This window comes from Macaca nemestrina, chromosome 12, assembly GCF_043159975.1.
Source record: "Macaca nemestrina isolate mMacNem1 chromosome 12, mMacNem.hap1, whole genome shotgun sequence".
Classification (NCBI taxonomy): domain Eukaryota; kingdom Metazoa; phylum Chordata; class Mammalia; order Primates; family Cercopithecidae; genus Macaca; species Macaca nemestrina.
The window spans coordinates 88953521-88973293 of record NC_092136.1 but is presented as its reverse complement, the minus strand read 5'-3'; the positions used below and the strand labels follow the sequence as shown (position 1 = coordinate 88973293).

Genomic DNA, 19773 nt, shown 5'->3' with positions numbered 1-19773 from the left:
TGTACTTACATCACATGACATTTTCAGTTCACTGATTAAACTGGACATATTTCAAGCTATAGTAATTAAGAGTGCCCAGTAATAAAAGGACTAAAGGAAGTTACCTAAATTGAAATGGACTCTTCTACATACGGTAGCTCTAAAACTAAGGTATGTCAAGTAGGGATGAATGTATGTTATATTTTGTGATCTTTCATATTGAACATATCATCATAATAAATATATCAATTTATCTGCATTGTCTCCTGTTTCTTAAGTATATGCCACAACTTGCAGACAAGATTGCAAATTCTTTAAATACCATGCTAAAGACCTTGCCTCCAAACTTGTCCTCTCCAAATGTCCACACACAAATTCTTCGCACAGAGCTCAACCTGATCAATTGAGACATAATCATTAAGTACCAATAAAAACTTGCTGGGTCAAACTGCATACTGGATCCCTGAATTTCCCAGCAACTCCAAATCTGTGCAGTGTCTTTATAAATTAAACATATCAAAAATGTATCTGTTGGCCAGGCGCGGTGGCTCATGCCTGTAATTCCAGTACTTTGGGAGGCTGAGGCAGGTGGATACCTGAGGTCAGGAGTTCAAGACTACCCTGGCCAACATGGCAAAACCCCATCTCTACTAAAAATACAAAAATTAGCTGGGCATGGTGGTGCACACCTGTAATCCCAGCTACTCAGGAGGCTGAGGAAGGAGAATCACTTGAACATGGGAGGTGGAGGTTGCAGTAAGCCGAGATGGCACCACTGCACTCCAGCCTGCCCGACAGGAGTGAAACTCAATCTGAAAAAAAAAAAAAAGAATCTCTTTTATAAAGTGTCTCTTTTTATGCTTGTAAGTTCACAAGTATATCATATTTGATATTAGTGTGTAGTACTAAAAACAAGAAAACAGCAACTCTTATCAAGCATTAATTTCTCAGAATCTTTCTAAAACACATAAAACTCAAACATCATAGGAAATTAGTTGACATGGATAATAAGATATTAAAGGTATTCACAAGATCCAATAATACTGATTTCTATTAATATTTAGAGATGGGATAGAACATTATTTCATAGAAGTATTTGAAAAAGAATAAATGGGGGCAATGTTTCTTTTATTTATTTATTTGTTTATTTATTACCTCATTTCCATCTTCATTAATTATTGAGATGTAGTTGGGATGAGTCTTATTTGGGTAGGACAACAGGACATCATAATGAGTTAGCTCAACAGAATCCAGGCCAAATTCTTTCCACTGGGATTGAATTTGCTTTGCAAGTTGAAAGTTTTGTTCTGTTCCTGCTAAATGTGGTATCTGTGTAAAATTACTGGTGAGCAAAAATTGAAACTGGTTAGATATTAATGTTTAATCAACTTTTATTCCAAATCAACAAAATAAAGCAGAGTTACACAAAAATACTTTGAAATGTGGTATGTTAAAACATTAAAGTGGTACTATTATTGCATGAAATAGATTTTCAAAGTCTGCTTTGAAATTTTTATGTTCTAATTTGTACTAAATCAAGAGAAAAATTGGAGAAATTGATCTTTGTATCATTATGTGTAATCCTATGACTATAGCCTCATATGGTAGATTAATAAAGTGTCATATTCTTTCTTAAGACCTATACTTCTTGGAACTTACATGGAATTATCTGTCTATATCACTGTGTAAATTATTGAAACAGACAAAAATATTTTATCCCAAAGACCAAGGTGTGACATGGCAAGAATTACTAATAATTACACTTATTTAAATAGTGAGAATTATACACAAGCGATAAACTGTTGACTAGCAACCATTTATAAAGTATCTTCATCAAAGAATAATCTGAACATACTGACACAAGTTCAGAATGAATCTCTTGCACTTCATCTATAATACAGAGTAACACACTTAAAATCAATGACAGTAATTAGTCTGAAGAATAATATCTTTAACAAAGAAATTATGTGGCCAAAATTTGGCTACCAGGAATATTTTCAGTAGACTAATTTCTCATTTAATATATTTAGATTCTGGTGCTTTTGATTGTTTTAAATTTCTCCCTCCTGGGAAATTTCTTGTTTCCCTGAAGAGCTCATTGGTTAGTATTTTTAACTTAAGCCCTTAAATATATGACAAGATATTATGTAGCATGAAAATATGTATATATATATATAGTTCATAAACTTTTGGAACTTCATAAATTTCTAGTTTTAAATATGTAGTTTTATAAAATCAACATAATTCCATCCTTATGATGACTTTAAAAAAAAAAACTAATAACCAATACGGCTATGATAATCCCAGTTTCAAGTTTCATTCTACCATGTGTTTTAATTTTTTTCATTTGGTGAATCAACAATGAATTAAAGTAACTCAATTTTGTAAAACTGGAATTTCCTGTAACTTGTTTACTTTTAATAATTATATTAAAGTTATTTAAATTGTATTTATAAAAATAGTATTAAAATCCTCATTTGGTAAATGTTTAGGGGCAAACTATCTTACACAGAATTTCTAATATGGAAAATATTGTAACAAAAAGAGCACAAACATAAGAGCAGCTAAGGAGTCTCTATCCCTTATCAGTGAGCACCTGCAGGGAAGACAGAAAAACAGCCAACATGTCACTATTTTCTTGAATATTACAAAAATCACAAACTGCAATGTAACTAATGTAGGATGCAGATTTCCCCAAGTGCCAGCTATACCTCTGTCCCTACAAGCAAAAGGAATTACTATGGAGAATCTTGAACCTACTCACAAAAAAGCAGGAGAAAATCATTATAAGGCTATGCTACTATAAGTGAATTTTCCTGTAACAGTCTTGTCACTACCAACTAGGAAACAACATTTTGCTGTTATCAGGGTTGGCACTCACTCATTTGAACAAAACACGTCCTGGAAAAGATTAGTACGAAAAAAAGATCCATTGCAAATACTAAATAAAATAATTAGCATAAATCCTGTAAGTGGTATAATACAGGTGTTATCATTAACTCAGTATGTAACCCCAGCTGTGTCTTGAATTTCTCATCTGTACATGGGGAGAACATCACTATCTCGTTACTTCACAAAGACTTGAGGCTCAATTAGATTGTGTATTAAACAGCACTTCTCAATGATTTTAATCACTTGAGATGATGTGTCACAAGTTGTTGAACCTACTAGAATATCAAATTTTGCAAAAAATAAATAAATAAGAATAATAATTAAAAAAATGCGAATTTACAAATTTTCCCAAATAGCCAAATTCTGTTTATATATCTCTGTAGGGCTGGGTTTAAATGTGTTTCTAGTATTGTCACATTATCTCAATTTTTTTTTGCTTTTTTTTTTTTTGTGAGAGGCAGAGTCTCATTCTGTTGCCAGGCTGGAATACAGTGGTGGAATCATAGCTCACTAAAACCTGGAACTCCAGCCTCCTGAGTAGATAGGACTACAGGCACATGCCACCATGTCCAGATAATTTTAAAAAATATTTTGTAGAGACAGAGTCTCGCTATGTTGCCCAGGCTGGTCTCAAACTCCTGAACTTAAGGAATCTGCCTGCCTTGCCCTCCCAAAGGGCTGGGATTACATGGGGGAGCCACTATGCTCGACTACATTTTCTCAATTCTTAAAGAGAGCTACTGTTATTTCTGTTTTAGTACATTTCATCTTGTTTACAAATAATTTGGCAATGTTTCCAAGAGTTAAAGATGACTTGAACGCATTTAGTAAAACGTGGAATTAGCTGAGCATGGTGGCATGTGCCTGTAGTGCTACCTGCTAGGGAGGCTAGAGCTCCAAGCTGCAGTGAGCTATGATTGTGCCACTGTACTCCAGCCTGGCAACAGAGTGAGACCCTGTCTGAAAAATGAAACAATAATAATAATAATAATTGAGATAATGTGACAATACTTGGAACATATTTAAACCAGTCTGACAGAGATCTACCAGTTGATTTTTGCTATTCTGAAAAATGTGTAAATTCTTATTCTTACCTTTTTTTTTTTAACACAATTTGATATTCTAGTATCAATAAATGACTTGTGACACACATCTCAAGTGATGAAAAAATTGAGAAGTATAGTTTAATATGTGATTTCATTGGGCCTATATATCTGTATTCAAATACAGACCAGTAAAATTCTGAGACCAAAAGTCTAAAACACCTTTTAAAACAATCTTATCTTGCAAAACAAGGTGGAAAAGGAAAAATCCCTCTAGAGATGCAAAATGGTAAACAGATCTGTGAATTCAACTGGATGTTTTCAAAGAAGGGAAAACACATACAACCCTGTACCTCAAGGCAGAATGAAAAAAAAAATGCTTCTAATTAATCCTCCCATTCACTACTGAGGCAGATATTTCAGAAACAGTGGGGGCTTTTACGAGCAGAACAAAGGATTATAAAGAGGGACAAGATGGAAGGTCAGAGGCTTTAATAGTCCCTGACCCATGGGTATATTTTAATTAAAAGCTCTCTGATGGACAAATGGCAAATTGGAAATCTAGAGAGTTTAGGAGGCTTCTGGAGATTCTGTGGTCCTTGGAGGAATGAGAGGGAATTCTTTCAATTTCTTTATTTTGTTTGTTTATGCTGAATATCATCCGGGTAGAGGAGCTTGGTTAGGGACATGGAGAATAAACAAGAAGCTGAGTGCTTAATCTTGCTTGACGGTCCAAAAAGAGAAATAAAGAAAGGCATTTATTTTTCTTCTTTGTTGGTCAATCTATGTCACAAGTTAGTGTTACAGGTAGTTAGACAGGAGCAAGGCAGGAGAGGTCTCTCCCCCGGACCCACTAGAATGTCAGGTGATGGTTTGGTTCAGCAATTATCGCATTGTGTTGTTCGGTTCAGTAATTATCGCATTGTCTCTAAAAATGATTCGGCAGTGTCAGGGAGAGGCCAGTTCTTGATGATCCCCACCTGCTAACACCAAACTGTTAACTGAATGCAGACTCCAGGGAGAAGCAACTTCCTGGGCATGCGTGTTAGAGACAAAAATGGTGTAGTATAATCTTCCGGGTACACTCCACCAGAAAAAGGAAGAGAGCCTCAGATGGGCCTGTGTATACTTTCCTACACACATTGCGGGCGCTCACTTCCCAAGGGTTAGCAGGGCTGTGCACATGAGGGCAGCCCAACCTAAGGGAAGAATCATGGGAAAGAGGCAAGCTTAAAAATGTCCTAGGATCACAGTTAAGTGGGGCACTTGGCCTCTCACCTTCATGTGCCTGCTTGGCTCTCTTCCAAGCGTACCTTCCTTTCTTTCCTGTTAGAAGGCCTTTCAAAATAAACTTCCATTCCTGCTCTGGAACTTGCCTCGGTCTCTTTTTCTGCTTTTGCCCCGAGTTGAATTCCTTCTTCTGAAAAAGCAAGGACTGAAGTTGCTACTGACTTTATGGATAGGCTACCAGTAAATTGGAGTAACTTGCATCTCTTCCACCACTAACATTAGGAAAGGAAGAAAGCTGGAACGGCAGCTCTGTCCAGGAGTAAAGACCATACCTTGTCAGACCTCCACTTTTATTATACCTACTATATATTATTATAGTAGAAAAAGTGCAGAGGAGGAGTTTCCACAAAGATAAAGAAGTTCGAGCTTCAGAGTCTCACATTTAAAAGGTCCTTTCAAAGACCTCAAAGTTATCCTATCAATTTTTATTTATACTTTTAATTCTGCTGTAATTAATACAAATATATATGTGTTTGTATGATTATATGTGTGCACATCTATGCACACCTATGTGTGTGTGTGTAAAATGGTCTTTTAGAATTACAACCTTTATTCACCAGGGAATCCTGCAATCATTAGAAGGACTTCAAGTATTTTTTGACACATGAGCTAAGTCAATTTGTAAAAATTCACAAAAGGATCTCATGCTTTGAAAAAAACAAGTATTCTGGGCTGGGTGCAGGGACTCACGCTGGTAATCCCAGCACTTTGGGAAGCCGAGGCGGGCAGATCACCTGAGGTCGAGAGTTTGAGACCAGCTTGACCAACATGGAGAAACCCCGTCTCTACTAAAAATACAAAATTAGCTGGGTGTGGTGGGACATGACTGTAATCCCAACTACTCAGGAGGCTGAGGCAGGAGAATTGCTTGAATCTGGGAGACAGGTTGCAGTTTGCCGAGATCACGCCATTGCACTCCAGCCTGGGCAACAAGTGCAAAACTCCATCAAGAAAGAAAGAAGAGAGAAAGAGAGAGAGAAAGAAAGAGAGAAAGAGAAACAAAAGAAAGAGAGAAAGAGAAATGAAAGAAAGAAAGAAAGAGAGAGAGAAGGAAAAGTATTCTAATCAATTATATATAGTAATTCTATATAAGTATTTTCTTTTCAGTTGCTTTTTCAATTTACTTATTTATCTCTTTTGTTCTACACTGGAAACAGCTATTTCAGGAAGTAGGGAACTAGTTTTTAAAATATGCCAAATATATGCTCTTTGACTTCATTCATATCATAATAAGATCATTATTCCCATTTTACAGATGTGGAAAAGAGAGCTCAGAAAGTTTAGGTATTCATCTAAAGTATTAATAGGCAAAGATAGAATTCAAACTCAATTCTAACTCAAAGTCCTTTTTTTTTTTTTTTTTTAACTGAAATGCACTATCTTTCTCTAAAGCATGAATCAGAAAACTAGGTTCCACTGGCCAAATCTGGCCCACTAACTGTTTCTGTATAGTCCACAAGCTAAGAATAGTTTTTATATTTTAAATCGGTTTTAAAAATAATAATATTTTTGACACATCAATTATATGAAATCCAAATTTCAGTGCCCATAAGAAAAGTTTTATCAGAACTGACAGACTGTTTATGTATTTTCTATGACTTCTTTTGTGCTGCAATAGTAGAGCTGACTAGCTGTGACACAGATCAGCTGGCCTACAAAGGCTGGCCCTTTTACAGAAAAAGTTTGCTGACTCCTGCTCTAAACCTCTGTAATGACAAACTTTAGCTGAAAGTATAGTCCTCCTCAGATGAAATGTGATACAAGATCTTTAATAAATAAAACTTTAAGGAAAAAAGGCCAGTTCCTATATATAAAATATTGGACCAAAACAGAATGATGAATTTTTCTAACAACTTGTCCATATAAACTTTTGAGAAAGTGCTTACTGTAAGAACTTCTTGATGTTCTCAGCTTTCAGTTCATCCAAAAATGCTTTCATATTATGCTTTGGAGTAATGTTAGTAGCTTCACTGGAGGATTTTATAAACCATCCTGAAAAATACATCCAAAAATAGGCATGAGATATGAGCCTATAGATAGGATTTATTATTCATTATTGTTGTATGTATCATTTGTAAAACACAAATTATCAACATTACTTCTGGCATTGAGATTTTCCTGAAGTTTAATTTCTCTTGCTTACTTTCACTGAAAAAAAAAATCATGCAAACAGATTTTTAAGTTACAAACCAAATGAAAAATATTTTTTATCTAGCATCAATGATAGGTATTGCTGTTATTCTAAGAAATGTTTTATGAGATAATGAGTACCAAAATAAAATGACATTAATGTTTCAACTAATGGGTATGAACAAGAGCTTCTGAAAATGAAGGCAAAAAGGAGATCCACCTTCTACCTTCATAAAGCTTCTATCTTCCTCTGCTGACTCAGAATAAGCATTTAACACATTTTTATGATGAATTAACCATGAATATATTTCAAATATATAAATTATTTCCAAGTGTTGAAGGCAATTCAGACTTCTAATTTTCTCTGTTTCTGAAACTACAACAAACTGCTGTGAGAGTTTGTGTTTCCAGTGAAGTAGGCTTGAGAAATCCAAGTTCAGACAGCTACAATGAAACTGCAATTTACCCAACCTGTCTGCCAGACATCCAGTGCATGCATAAGCAGCCAGAAGCAATGGATAGCTAGATCCTGCAATCATTAGACCTTACAGTTGGCTTTTAACCTGAAGGAGATAAGGCAATATTCCAGGGTTTATTTAGAGAAATTACAGGATCTGGGAATAAAATAGTTACAAAATTAGCACCCAACCAGCTTTCATGGAGCTTTCCAATTATAATTATGCTAGTTCTTAATCGCATGCATACAAATGGACATACATATATATATGCATATTAAAATACATGATTGGATGCAAACGGAAATAAGATTCCACCTGTTCATAAAACAAAAAGACTTGGATTAGAATGAGGGATCAAGAAACAACACACTGAGGATGAGATGCTTGAACTGAGATCTGAAAAATGAACATGATAAAGAGGATGGAGGCCTGTAGCGGGAGGGGAGAGCAGAGAATCCTAGGGGGTGCGGGGCGGGCATCAATAAAGAACCCTTCTGTGTCAGCCACCGAGCAGGGAATACAGGGACGGAAGTGAGGGCAATACCAGGAAGACTAAAATCCTTTTAAGAGATGAAGAATGTTATGAGCACAGTGTGTGGTTCAAAAATCTTTTAGCACCCCCAGATGAACTGAATTTGTTTAAACCTATCTGGTCCATGCTCTGTTCTTCTAAATCCCAAAAGAGGGTCAAGAATTCCGAGCAGGAGTGAACTACCTGGTGATACCTTAGACTAGTCCTGTGCATTAAAGTCCAATGAGGAGCATCTTGGTAAAAGAAGAAATAAAGTGGCGAAAATCCCAGTACTGTGCTAGGAGATTTACATGCTATATTCTTTACTATTTCAATAATTTGCAGATAATATTATCCTCATCATAAAATAGGGAAACTAACGCTGAGAGGGACTCGGTAACTTGTTCAAGGCCACTAAAAAGTGGCAAAGTCAAAATTGGAATTTAATAAAAGAGTCTGAGCTCGCCTGTGCTGTTCTGCTTTTTTTTTTAGAAAGTAGGATTAAGTTTGCAAATCAGTACACAGGAAAAACCGCAAAAGACCTGCTGGTAGAGATCTGTCCGGATCGCTGACCTGGTTCACACAGTTCCCAAACTTGCCTCTGTTACTTCCAAGGAAGAAAGAATGCACTGAGAGGAAAAAAAAAAAACAAAAAACAAAAAAAACAAAAAACTTCCTTTGCAGCAATGTCCTGAATTCTACCGTACACCTGAAACAGTACGACCCGATAAAAACCTTAAACAAGTCTTGGTGCGCAGCTCCCTGGGCGGCCTGGTTCAACAGCCCTCAGAGGTTGGCGCTCGTCCTAAACCCTTAAAAGTGCCTTGTCTTGCAGGGCCTCCAGCACGTGGAACCTTCCTACGCCTAGTTTCAGGTTCTCTCTGTCCTACCCTCAACCTGAGTGACTGTCCTCCAAGCAGCTTGTGGAGAACTCAGCCCTGCACCGTTCCCAGCTACCCTCCTCCTAACTCGAGGGGTGCTCACCCCACATTACCCCGACGTTAATCGCCGCCCCTGGGGAAGACCAGCAACGGGACCCCACTCCGCAGCCGACCCGCGAGTCCCGGCGCCGCAGCACCACAGGGAAGACTCCGAGGTTTGCTCGGCGAGGCGCGCCCCTACCGAAGAGGAAGCCGAGGAGAAAGAAGCCACCCGCCAGCACCAGTGCCCCAGCGCACAGCCAGCGCGGGCGGCGCGCGGTGGCCACAGCCGAGTCGGTTTCGTGCAGGAGATTCCACATCTTAGCGCGAGCAGAGTCGGCCTCCCGGGACCCGCGCCTGTGCTGCTGCTCCACTGCGCGCCCTCCGCCCACCACGGCGGGGTAAAGTCTCTCTCACACTAATGCCTCGCTTATCAGCCCTGGAGGCTGGAATTCGCTCCCGACCCTGGGGTCCAGTTTCTCCCCGGTAGCAGTGTTTCTAGAGTGAACTGAACCAATCGGAGCGCGCCAGAGGCAACATCTCCCTTCAGGAGAAGGAAACTCGGCCCCTTTCGAGAGGCGCCTTAAAAAAAAAAAAAAAAAAAAAAAAAGTTTCTTGGAAAATGTACAGCTCTTGCTCAAAAATGAGAGGAAGAGAGACTCTCCTCTCTCCACTCCTATAATTATGAGGAACTTTTATCCAGCTCTGACATTCTGTAAAATCTTTACAATACTCTACTGAATAAAAGTAGAGCAGAGAAAGCCTCGCTTTTTTCCATAGTGAGGAATGGTTGTCATCAGCGTAAATCACCACCAGGCCCTCTTTCCCAGTGAATATTATTGTTATTAATAAACATGCAGGGTATTATCCTCCACTTACATTACAAAACAATTTTTTAAAGAAACAGGCTGGGCGTGGTGGCTCACCTGTAATCCCAGCACTTTGGGAGGTCGAGACCATCCTAGTCAACATGGTGAAACCCCGTCTCTACTAAAAATACGAAAATTAGCTGGACGTGGTGGCGGGCGCCTGTAGTCCCAGCTGCTCAGGATGCTGAGGCAGAAGAATCGCTTGAACTTGGGAGGCGGAGGTTGCAGTGAGCCGAGATCGCGCCACTGCACTCCAGCCTGGCGACAGAGTGAGACTCTGTTAAAAAAAAAAAAAAAAAAAAAAAAAAAAAAAAGAAATAAAGAAAGAGAGAGAGAGAGAGAGGAAGGGAGGAAGGGAGGGAGGGAGGGAGGGAGGAAGGAAGGAAGGAAGGAAGGAAGGAAGGAAGGAAGGAAGGAAGGAAGGAAGGAAGGAAGGAACTTTATTTTCGTATCCCAGTTATGTCTGGCTACTGTCTTACGTAATAGACATAAAATCAATCTTGGTTGAATAAACCAGATGAATCAATCATACAAAATTCTATACCTGCTATAAATTCTTAATAATAATAATAGTGATATTTCGAGGGAGAGAATAACTACATGCTTTTTAAAATAAACTGTGTTCTTATAATCCGTGAGAGAATCCGTGAATTGACTAAGAGTACTTTATGGAAGCACTGCTTTTAACAGAACCATGAGATACAGGTAGAATTTGACCCAGTGGAGATGAGAAGAAACACTAGGGGTGGGGGACCAGCTGAGTGGGCAAAGGAAGAAAACTCAAGGTATATTCAAGGAATAGCAAACAGTTTGCTTTGAGAAAGGGAAAGCACAGTATGAGTTAAGTGGAGAAAGATGGGATAGATTGTACAGTCTTGGGTCCTTCAATGAAGACTTTCTGAGCAAAGTGAAAAATTTGGGAAAATTAATTTGTCAACAATGAACCATGACAACTCCTAGATGACCTAGAGCAGGAAAGAAGGGAATTTCTTCATCTCTTTATAACAAAATCCTGAATGTACTATATCTTTCCTAATGTTCCTATTGTCTAATCTCATCGGAGATAGCTAATAAGAGTGACTAATATTTAAAGAGCACTTATTATGAGTGATGCATGCTATGTATGTCACCTCATTTAGTCACCATTGGTACCCTGCAAGGTTTGTTAATTGATTAACTTTTGTGGAGTGCTAAGGAGTTAAAATGAAAAATGGGTTTAGCTGTCAGGAACAGAAACAGGGGTAAACGTAGATGGGAATGAATGTTCCAAGAATAGGGTCAACTGCAAATGGCTCACTTAGCACCCAAGCATCCTGTTACAAGCACCCAGCTCACAGCCCATCTGTACCCAAGCATCCTGTCTGCAAGCATTCAGCCTAAGGAGCACCCTTATAAAACTCCACTGCAGTCCCTGCCTCTTTGCAGACAGCCTTCCTCTGCTGTCTGGCCAGTTGCTCCCTTGCAATGTGTCTCCCCTTTTCTCTGAATAAATATGCCTTTCTAAACTCATTACTGTCTTGGTATTAAGATAAAATTCTTTTACTATCTGCATGCCAGCCTCACACAGTTGTTGACCATGACATCTTTCTCAAAAAAACAATTGGCAGATGTTTGTTTTCTGAATCCCCCCGATAAGCATTAGGCCATACTGTACTTCCTTCTTTAACTATTGGAAAAAGATTGAAGATGACTCTTCATGTCAGAATTTGTAGAAACAAACATGAATTAAATCAAAGTATTATATTAATCTATGAGGTGTGTTCTAGAAAAAAATTAAAATATTTTTAATTCCTCTTATTTCCAGCCTTTTACGCATATTTGCCTTTGAAAAATACTTAGTCAAGAAAAATCACTGGCTACTTTATTTATTAAATAAATTTTAAAAATTTATTATTTAATAAATAAGTTATTAGTCAAAATCTGGCTTTGTCACCTCAAACTCCTGGGCTCAAGCAATCCTCCCACCTCAGCCTGCCAAGTAGCAGAAGCTACAAACACCAGCCACCATGCCTTACTCATTTAAAAAATTTTTTTGTAGAGACAGGGTCTTGCCGTGTTGCCCAGGCTGATCATGAACTGGTCACAAGCAATCCTCTTGTCTCAGCCTCCCTAAGCCCTGGGAATAAATACATGAGCCACTATGCCCAGCCTCCTTGGCTACTTTGTAATCTGTAAACATAGCATTCTTGAACTCTAAACTGCATGCTAAATAACACAACTCTAGAAGATAAAAATTCTAACTTATTTCTCCAAGTAATTTGATTTTTTAAAAATTTCAATCTTTTTAAATTGGGAGTGATTACATAGCATAGGCATTTATATTTATTGAATTATTTTTGTCATATGTTAAAAATATGTTTACTTTATCGTATATAAAGTATAAATTTTAAAATTGATTTAAACAAAAAGATAGGGCCATAGATAAATAAGAATGTTCCCTAATGGTTCATCTGAATTCCATTGTTCCAAGTAATTAATTATCATTCTCCTTATGCTAACTTTACCTAAAGTAGGGGAATATTTGCAGAGGGAACTCTGTAGACAAATTTCTTTGCTTTGGAATTTTGAAAAATAGAAAATGTAGTAATACTGTTTCCAATTTAATGATGGAAATGGAGTAATAACTGAACATATTTTAGGAAAAAATGCTTGTAATATTTAAATGAAATATATTTTTTTCCTCTGTTAATTTTTATTACTAAAATAAAATGCTTTTTTTTCTTTTTCTTTTTTTTTTTTGAGATGGAGTCTCACTCTGTCACCCAGGCTGGAGTGCAGTGGCCAGATCTCAGTTCACTGCAAGCTCCGCCTCCCAGGTTTACGCCATTCTCCTGCCTCAGCCTCCTGAGTAGCTGAGACTACAGGCACCCGCCACCATGCCCGGCTAGTTTTTTTGTATTTTTTTTTTTTTTTTTTTTTTTTTTTAGTAGAGACGGGGTTTCACCGTGTTAGCCAGGATGGTCCCGATCTCCTGACCTCATGATCCACCTGTCTCAGCCTCCCAAAGTGCTGGGATTACAGGCTTGCGCCACCGCACCTGGCCTTTTTTTTTTTGAGATGGAGTCTTGCTCTGTTGCCCAGGGTGGAGTGCAGTGGCATGATCTCGGCTCACTGCAACCTCCGCCTCCCTGGTTCAAGCGATTCTCCTGCTTTAGCCTCCTGAGTAGCTGGGACTACAGGTGTGTGCCACCACACACAGCTAATTTTTGTATTTTTAGTAGAGGCAGGGTTTCACCATGTTAGCCAGGATGGTCTTGATATCCTTGACCTTGTGATCTGCCTGTCTCGGCCTCAGAAAGTGCTGGGATTATAGGCGTGAGCCACCTTGCCTGGCCAAAACACTTATTTTTTGATGTATACGGAAGTATAAAAATTAAGAAGCTCAAGTACTGTTGCGGGAAGTCAGGGACCCCCAACGGAGGGACCAGCTGAAACCACGGCAGAAGAACATAAATTGTGAAGATTTCATGGGCATTTATTAGTTCCCCAAATTAATACTTTTATAATTTCTTACACCTGTCTTTATTGTAATCTATGAACATAAATTGTGAAGATTTCATGGACACTTATCACTTCCCCAATGAATATCCTTGTGATTTCCTATGTCTGTCTCTACTTTAATCTCTTAATCCCGTCATCTTCTTTGTAAGCTGAGGAGGATGAATGTCGCCTCAGGATCCTGTGACTGTGTCAACTGCACAAATTGTAGCGCATGTGTGTTTGAATATGAAATCTGGGCATCTTTAAAAAAGAACAGGATAACAGCCATGTTCAGGGAACAAGGGAGGTAACTTTGAACTGGCCGCCGGTGAGCCGGACAGAACAGAGCTATATTCCTCCTCTTTCATAAGCAAATAGGAGAAATATCGCTGAATTCTTTTTCTCAGCAAGGAACATCCCTGAGAAAGAGAATGCTCCCCGAAGGTAGGCCTATAGATGGCCCCTTTTCAGATGTCCCGTCTTTTATAGTCGAAGCCGATGGGATGAAGGGATGAAATAAGCCCCGGTCTCCTATAGTGCTCCCAGGCTTATCAGGTGGACAAAAATTCCCACCTAATAAATTTTGGTCAGACAGGTTATCTGCTCTCAAACCCTGTTTCCTGATAAGATGTTATCAACGACAATGCGTGCGGGAAACTTCATTAGCAATTTTAATTTCACCTCATCCGGTGGTCCTATTATCTCGCCCTGCCTCCATTTGCCTTGTGATATTTTATTACCTTGTGAAGTATGTGATCTCTGTGACTCACACCCTATTCGTGCACTCCCTCCCCTTTTGAAAATCGCTAATAAAAACTTGCTGGTTTTAGGGCTCGGGGAACATCACGCATGCTGCCGACATGTGATGTCTCCCCCAGACACCCAGCTTTAAATTTCTCTCTTGTGTTCTTTCCCTTTATTTCTCAACCCAGCCAAGACACTTAGGAAATAGAAAAGAACCCATGTGAAACATTGGGAGCGGGTTCTCCTGATAAAGTACCATTTTATACCCCTCTGTCCTTTCCCTTAACATATCACCATCCAGATGTGAATACCATCAACATTTTGATAGTAATTATTTGAGACATTTTTCTTCAAATACACACAATACTTCAAATGAAAAATGAAATCATGCTATGCCTTTATTTTTATTTTAAGAAAACTTTTAATTAACATATACATACATAAAATGTACAAGTTTTGAGTGTACAGCTTGATGAGTTTTTACAAAATGAACACACTGGTCATTCAGCATCAGGATCAAGAGATATAGTATCATCAGAACTTCACACACCCCAGTCACATCCCCTTTACATCACTATCTTTCATGCTGATGAATACCCATTATTCTCCTATTCTAATTTCTAACACTAATGTTTAGTTTTGTCTGTTTTGAAATTTCTGTAATTGGAATCAGGCAGTATTTATTTATTTATTTTGCCTGTACTTTATTTTTATTTATTCGTATTTATTATTATTATACTTTAAATTCTAGGGCACATGTGCACAATGTGCAGGTTTGTTACATATGTATACATGTGCCATGTTGGTGTGCTGCACCTATTAACTCGTCATTTACATTAGGTATATCTGCTAATGCTATCCCTTCCCCCTCCCCCCAAACCCATGACAGGTCTTGGTATGCGATATTCCCCATCCTGTGTCCAAATGTTCTCATTGTTCAATTCCCAACTATGAGTGAAAACATGTGGTGTTTGGTTTTCTGTCCTTGTGATAGTTTGCTCAGAATGATGGTTTCCAGCTTCATCCATGTCCCTACAAAGGACACGAACTCATCCTTTTTTATGGCTGCATAGTATTCCATGGTGTATATGGGCCACATTTTCTTAATCCACTCTATCATTGATGGACATTTGGGTTGGTTCCAAGTCTTTGCTGTTGTGAATAGTGCTGCAATGAACATATGTGTGCATGTGTCTTTATAGCAGCATGATTTATAATCCTTGGGTATATACCCAATAATGGGATGGCTGGGTCAAATGATATTTCTAGTTCTAGATCATTGAGGAATTGCCACTCCGTCTTCCACAATAGTTGAACTAGTTTACAGTCCCACCAACAGTGCAGTGTAAAAGTGTTCCTATTTCTCCACATCCTCTCCAGCACCTGTTGTTTCCTGACTTTTTAATGATTGCCATTCTAACTGGTGTGAGATGGTATCTCATTGTGGTTTTGATTTGTATTTCTCTGATGGCCAGTGATGATGAGCATTTTTTCATGTGTCTGTTGGCTGTGAATCATACAGTATTTATATTTCTGTGTTTGGCTTGTTTCCCTAGGAATTATGCTTGTGAAATACATTAGTAGTGTGCTAGTAAATCAGCTCTAAAGAAAGGGAAAAGCCTTGTTTGCAGCATTTACTGATTTATGTGATGCAAATATTCCCACCATGGCAGATTTCAAGGAAACAACAAGAAGTTACTGAATGTGCAGTCTGAAAGGGATGGCCACAATTGCCTTTTGTAAGCTGGCAGAAGCAGGCTTCAGCACACCACTGGATACTCTATGTCTTTCCATGTAGCAATAGTTCACTCATTTTCAGTGCTGTGGATTTATCAATTGTATAAGTTTTGCAGTTTATTTATCTATTCTCTCCTTGATAGATTTTTAGATTTTCTCCACTTCTTGGCTATTAGAAATTATACTTCAGTGAACTTTCTTGTGCATATCTTTTGGAGGTCATATGTATTTATTTTTGTGGGTATTTATCTAGAGGTATAGGTATGTATATGTTCAGCTTTAGCAGAAAATTTTAGAGTTTTCTAAGGTTTATATGTACTACTCATACCAGAGGAGTATGTGGAATTCCAGTTTCTCTCTGTTCTTGCCAACCAACTGGTATTTTACTGATGGCAACTAAAATGGAGCAGCTTTTTCTGTGATTGCTGCTAATTTGTACTCTTCTTTTTTTGCACTGACCAGGTGTTTTGTCCCATTTTCTCTTGGGTGTTCTGCCTTTTTCTTTTTGATTTGTAGGAGTTTCTGTATATATTATGACTCTAATTTTGTAATTTATTTTATTCCATAAGGCAGAATTTTACATGAGTATATAAAAGATGTAGCTTTTCATTTTACCACTTTGTAATATTTATAGAATATTATATTTATAATATTTCAAAGAATAGACATAAAAATGGGGTATTTCATGTTATTCATATCAAAATTCTTATCAAATACGTGATTTGCAAACATTTCCTCTGATACTGTAGTTGTCTTTTCACTTTCTTGATAATATCACATGAGTACTTAAAACAATTTTTTTTTACACATACCTGATTCACATAAGAATTTAATAGATGGTCCCTGAGTTAGGATGATTTGACTTAGGATTTTCCAACTTTATAGTGGTGCATAAGTGATACACATTCAGCAAAAACCATACTTCAAGTACTCATACAATCATTTTGCTTTTTCACTTTTTGTATAGTATGCAATACATTACATGAGATATTCAACACTTTATTATAAAATAGGCTTTGTATTAGATGATTCTGTTTGACTGTAGGCTAATGTAAGTGTTCTGGGATGTTTACATTAGGTGAGGTTAAGTTATTATGTTCAATGGGTTAGGTATATGAAATCATACATACCTGATTTTAAATTTATGTCAGTAACTCATATATGCAAATATAGGCAAATTGCTCAATTTTACCTCATCTGTAATCTTTACCGTTCCCAGAAATGGCTCTTCTCAAAGTTACCAATTGTTAGGCAGGGATCTAGACCCGACATGGCAGCGCCACCTGGCGTAGCAGGCCCTTTGTTCGAGACTTCCCTTCCTCTTTGAACACACCCGCAGACTTGCATACGTCAGAGGTTCCAGCTGGGCAAGCACACTCACCCATGACCTGCAGCTCACCTGCATTCCACAAGTTCGTAAACAGCAGTTTCAGTTAACAGTTTCCAAAGACCCCTTCCTCATGACCCTTACTCGACTCCTGCCCTCGTAGTTTCAAGACCCCCCAGGACCTGTTTGTACAACCAGCTTCCCTACCTCTCAGGCTATAAAAAAGCCCCTATCCTCCTCCCTCAGCGTGACTTCCTCGGCCCACACCTTTGGACCAAGGAACCTCGCCCTCGAGTCCTAATAAAGGCTATTCTCACTGCCATTTGCCTTGTGTCTTCATTCCCGGTTTGGCTCCAGCCTCAGTTTACCTTTACACCAATGGTCTACGTCTTGTCAAAGGCAGTGATCAGTTCTCTTTGATTCTGTTTTGTGTGTGTGTGTGTGTGTGTTTGTGTATCAGTGGAATGACTGAATCATGTGACATGGTATAGCCATAAGAATTATTTAGACCCATAAGAACATATATTCTTATCAAATAGGAAAAACATGACAAAGATGTAGGTTTCCATCAAGATCAGAGGTATTTTGACCTATGAAATAAGATATTTTAAATAATATAAAAGCCAAAGAAAATTAAATCCAGTAATGTAACCACTGGATGAGTTTGCAGAGTTCTGTGGGAAAAAATATTACAGGTAAAATCCAAACTGAAGCATGTAATGTACCTGGGCTATAAGATCTGCAAGACCGGCAGAGCAAGATGGCCGAATAGGAGCAGCTCCAGTCTCCAACTCCCAGCGCGAGCGACACAGAAGACCGGTGATTTCTGCATTTTCAACTGAGGTACTGGGTTCATCTCACTGGGGAGTGCCAGACGATCGGTGCTTGTCAGCTGCTGCAGCCCGACCAGCGAGAGCTGAAGCAGGGCGAGGCATTGCCTCACCTGGGAAGCGCAAGGGGGAAGGGAGTCCCTTTTCCTAGCCAGGGGAACTGAGACACACAACACCTGGAAAATCGGGTAACTCCCACCCCAATACTGCGCTTTAAGCAAACAGGCACACCAGGAGATCATATCCCACACCTGGCTGGGAGGGTCCCACACCCACGGAGCCTACCTCATTGCTAGCGCAGCAGTCTGTGATCTACCTGCAAGGCAGCAGCGAGGCTGGGGGAGGGGCGCCCGCCATTGCTGAGGCTTAAGTAGGTAAACAAAGCTGCTGGGAAGCTCGAACTGGGTGGAGCTCACAGCAGCTCAAGGAAACCTGCCTGTCTCTGTAGACTCCACCTCTGGGGACAGGGCACAGTAAACTAAACAAACGCAGCAGACACCTCTGCAGACGCAAACGACTCTGTCTGACAGCTTTGAAGAGAGCAGTGGATCTCCCAACACGGAGGTTGAGATCTGAGAAGGGACAGACTCCCTGCTCAAGTGGGTCCCTGACCCCTGAGTAGCCTAACTGGGAGACATCCCCCGCTAGGGGCAGTCTGACACCCCACACCTCACAGGGTGGAGTACACCCCTGAGAGGAAGCTTCCAAAGCAAGAATCAGACAGGTACACTCGCTGTTCAGAAATATTCTATCTTCTGCAGCCTCTGCTGCTGATACCCAGTCAAACAGGGTCTGGAGTGGGCCTCAAGCAATCTCCAACAGACCTACAGCTGAGGGTCCTGACTGTTAGAAGGAAAACTATCAAACAGGAAGGACACCTACACCAAAACCCCATCAGTACATCACCATCATCAAAGACCAGAGGCAGATAAAACCACAAAGATGGGGAAAAGGCAGGGCAGAAAAGCTGGAAATTCAAAAAATAAGAGTGCATCTCCCCCAGCAAAGGAGCGCAGCTCATCGCCAGCAACGGATCAAAGCTGGACAGAGAATGACTTTGATGAGATGAGAGAAGAAGGCTTCAGTCCATCAAATTTCTCAGAGCTAAAGGAGGAATTACGTACCCAGCGCAAAGAAACTAAAAATCTTGAAAAAAAAGTGGAAGAATTGATGGCTAGAGTAATTAATGCAGAGAAGGTCATAAACGAAATGAAAGAGATGAAAACCATGACACAAGAAATACGTGACAAATGCACAAGCTTCAGTAACCAACTCGATCAACTGGAAAAAAGAGTATCAGCGATTGAGGATCAAATGCATGAAATGAAGCGAGAAGAGAAACCAAAAGAAAAAAGAAGAAAAAGAAATGAACAAAGCCTGCAAGAAGTATGGGATTATGTAAAAAGACCAAATCTACGTCTGATTGGGGTGCCTGAAAGTGAGGGGGAAAATGGAACCAAGTTGGAAAACACTCTTCAGGATATCATCCAGGAGAACTTCCCCAACCTAGTAGGGCAGTCCAACATTCAAATCCAGGAAATACAGAGAATGCCACAAAGATAC

At 39.1% G+C, this 19773-nt stretch overlaps 1 protein-coding gene across 4 annotated transcripts in view; it reads right to left on the bottom strand.

Annotated features, from left to right (window-relative positions):
* Positions 1 to 10302, bottom strand: part of LOC105468899 (folate hydrolase 1) — a 67583-nt gene extending 57281 nt beyond the window's left edge. The window contains exons 1-3 of one of the 4 annotated variants that reach the window (XM_071075418.1): positions 10150 to 10302; positions 7091 to 7196; positions 1135 to 1321 (exon numbers count right to left, since the gene is read on the bottom strand). In XM_071075418.1, coding sequence (XP_070931519.1) covers positions 1135 to 1321; positions 7091 to 7196; positions 10150 to 10195 — 339 coding nt within the window. In that variant the 5' untranslated portion in view covers positions 10196 to 10302. Of the gene's footprint in view, positions 1 to 1134; positions 1322 to 7090; positions 7197 to 7800; positions 7889 to 9425; positions 9776 to 10149 lie in introns of those variants that run through there. The other 3 variants (XM_011719393.3, XM_071075420.1, XM_071075419.1) reach the window with 3 other exon arrangements.
* Positions 10303 to 19773: the final 9471 nt, after the last annotated feature.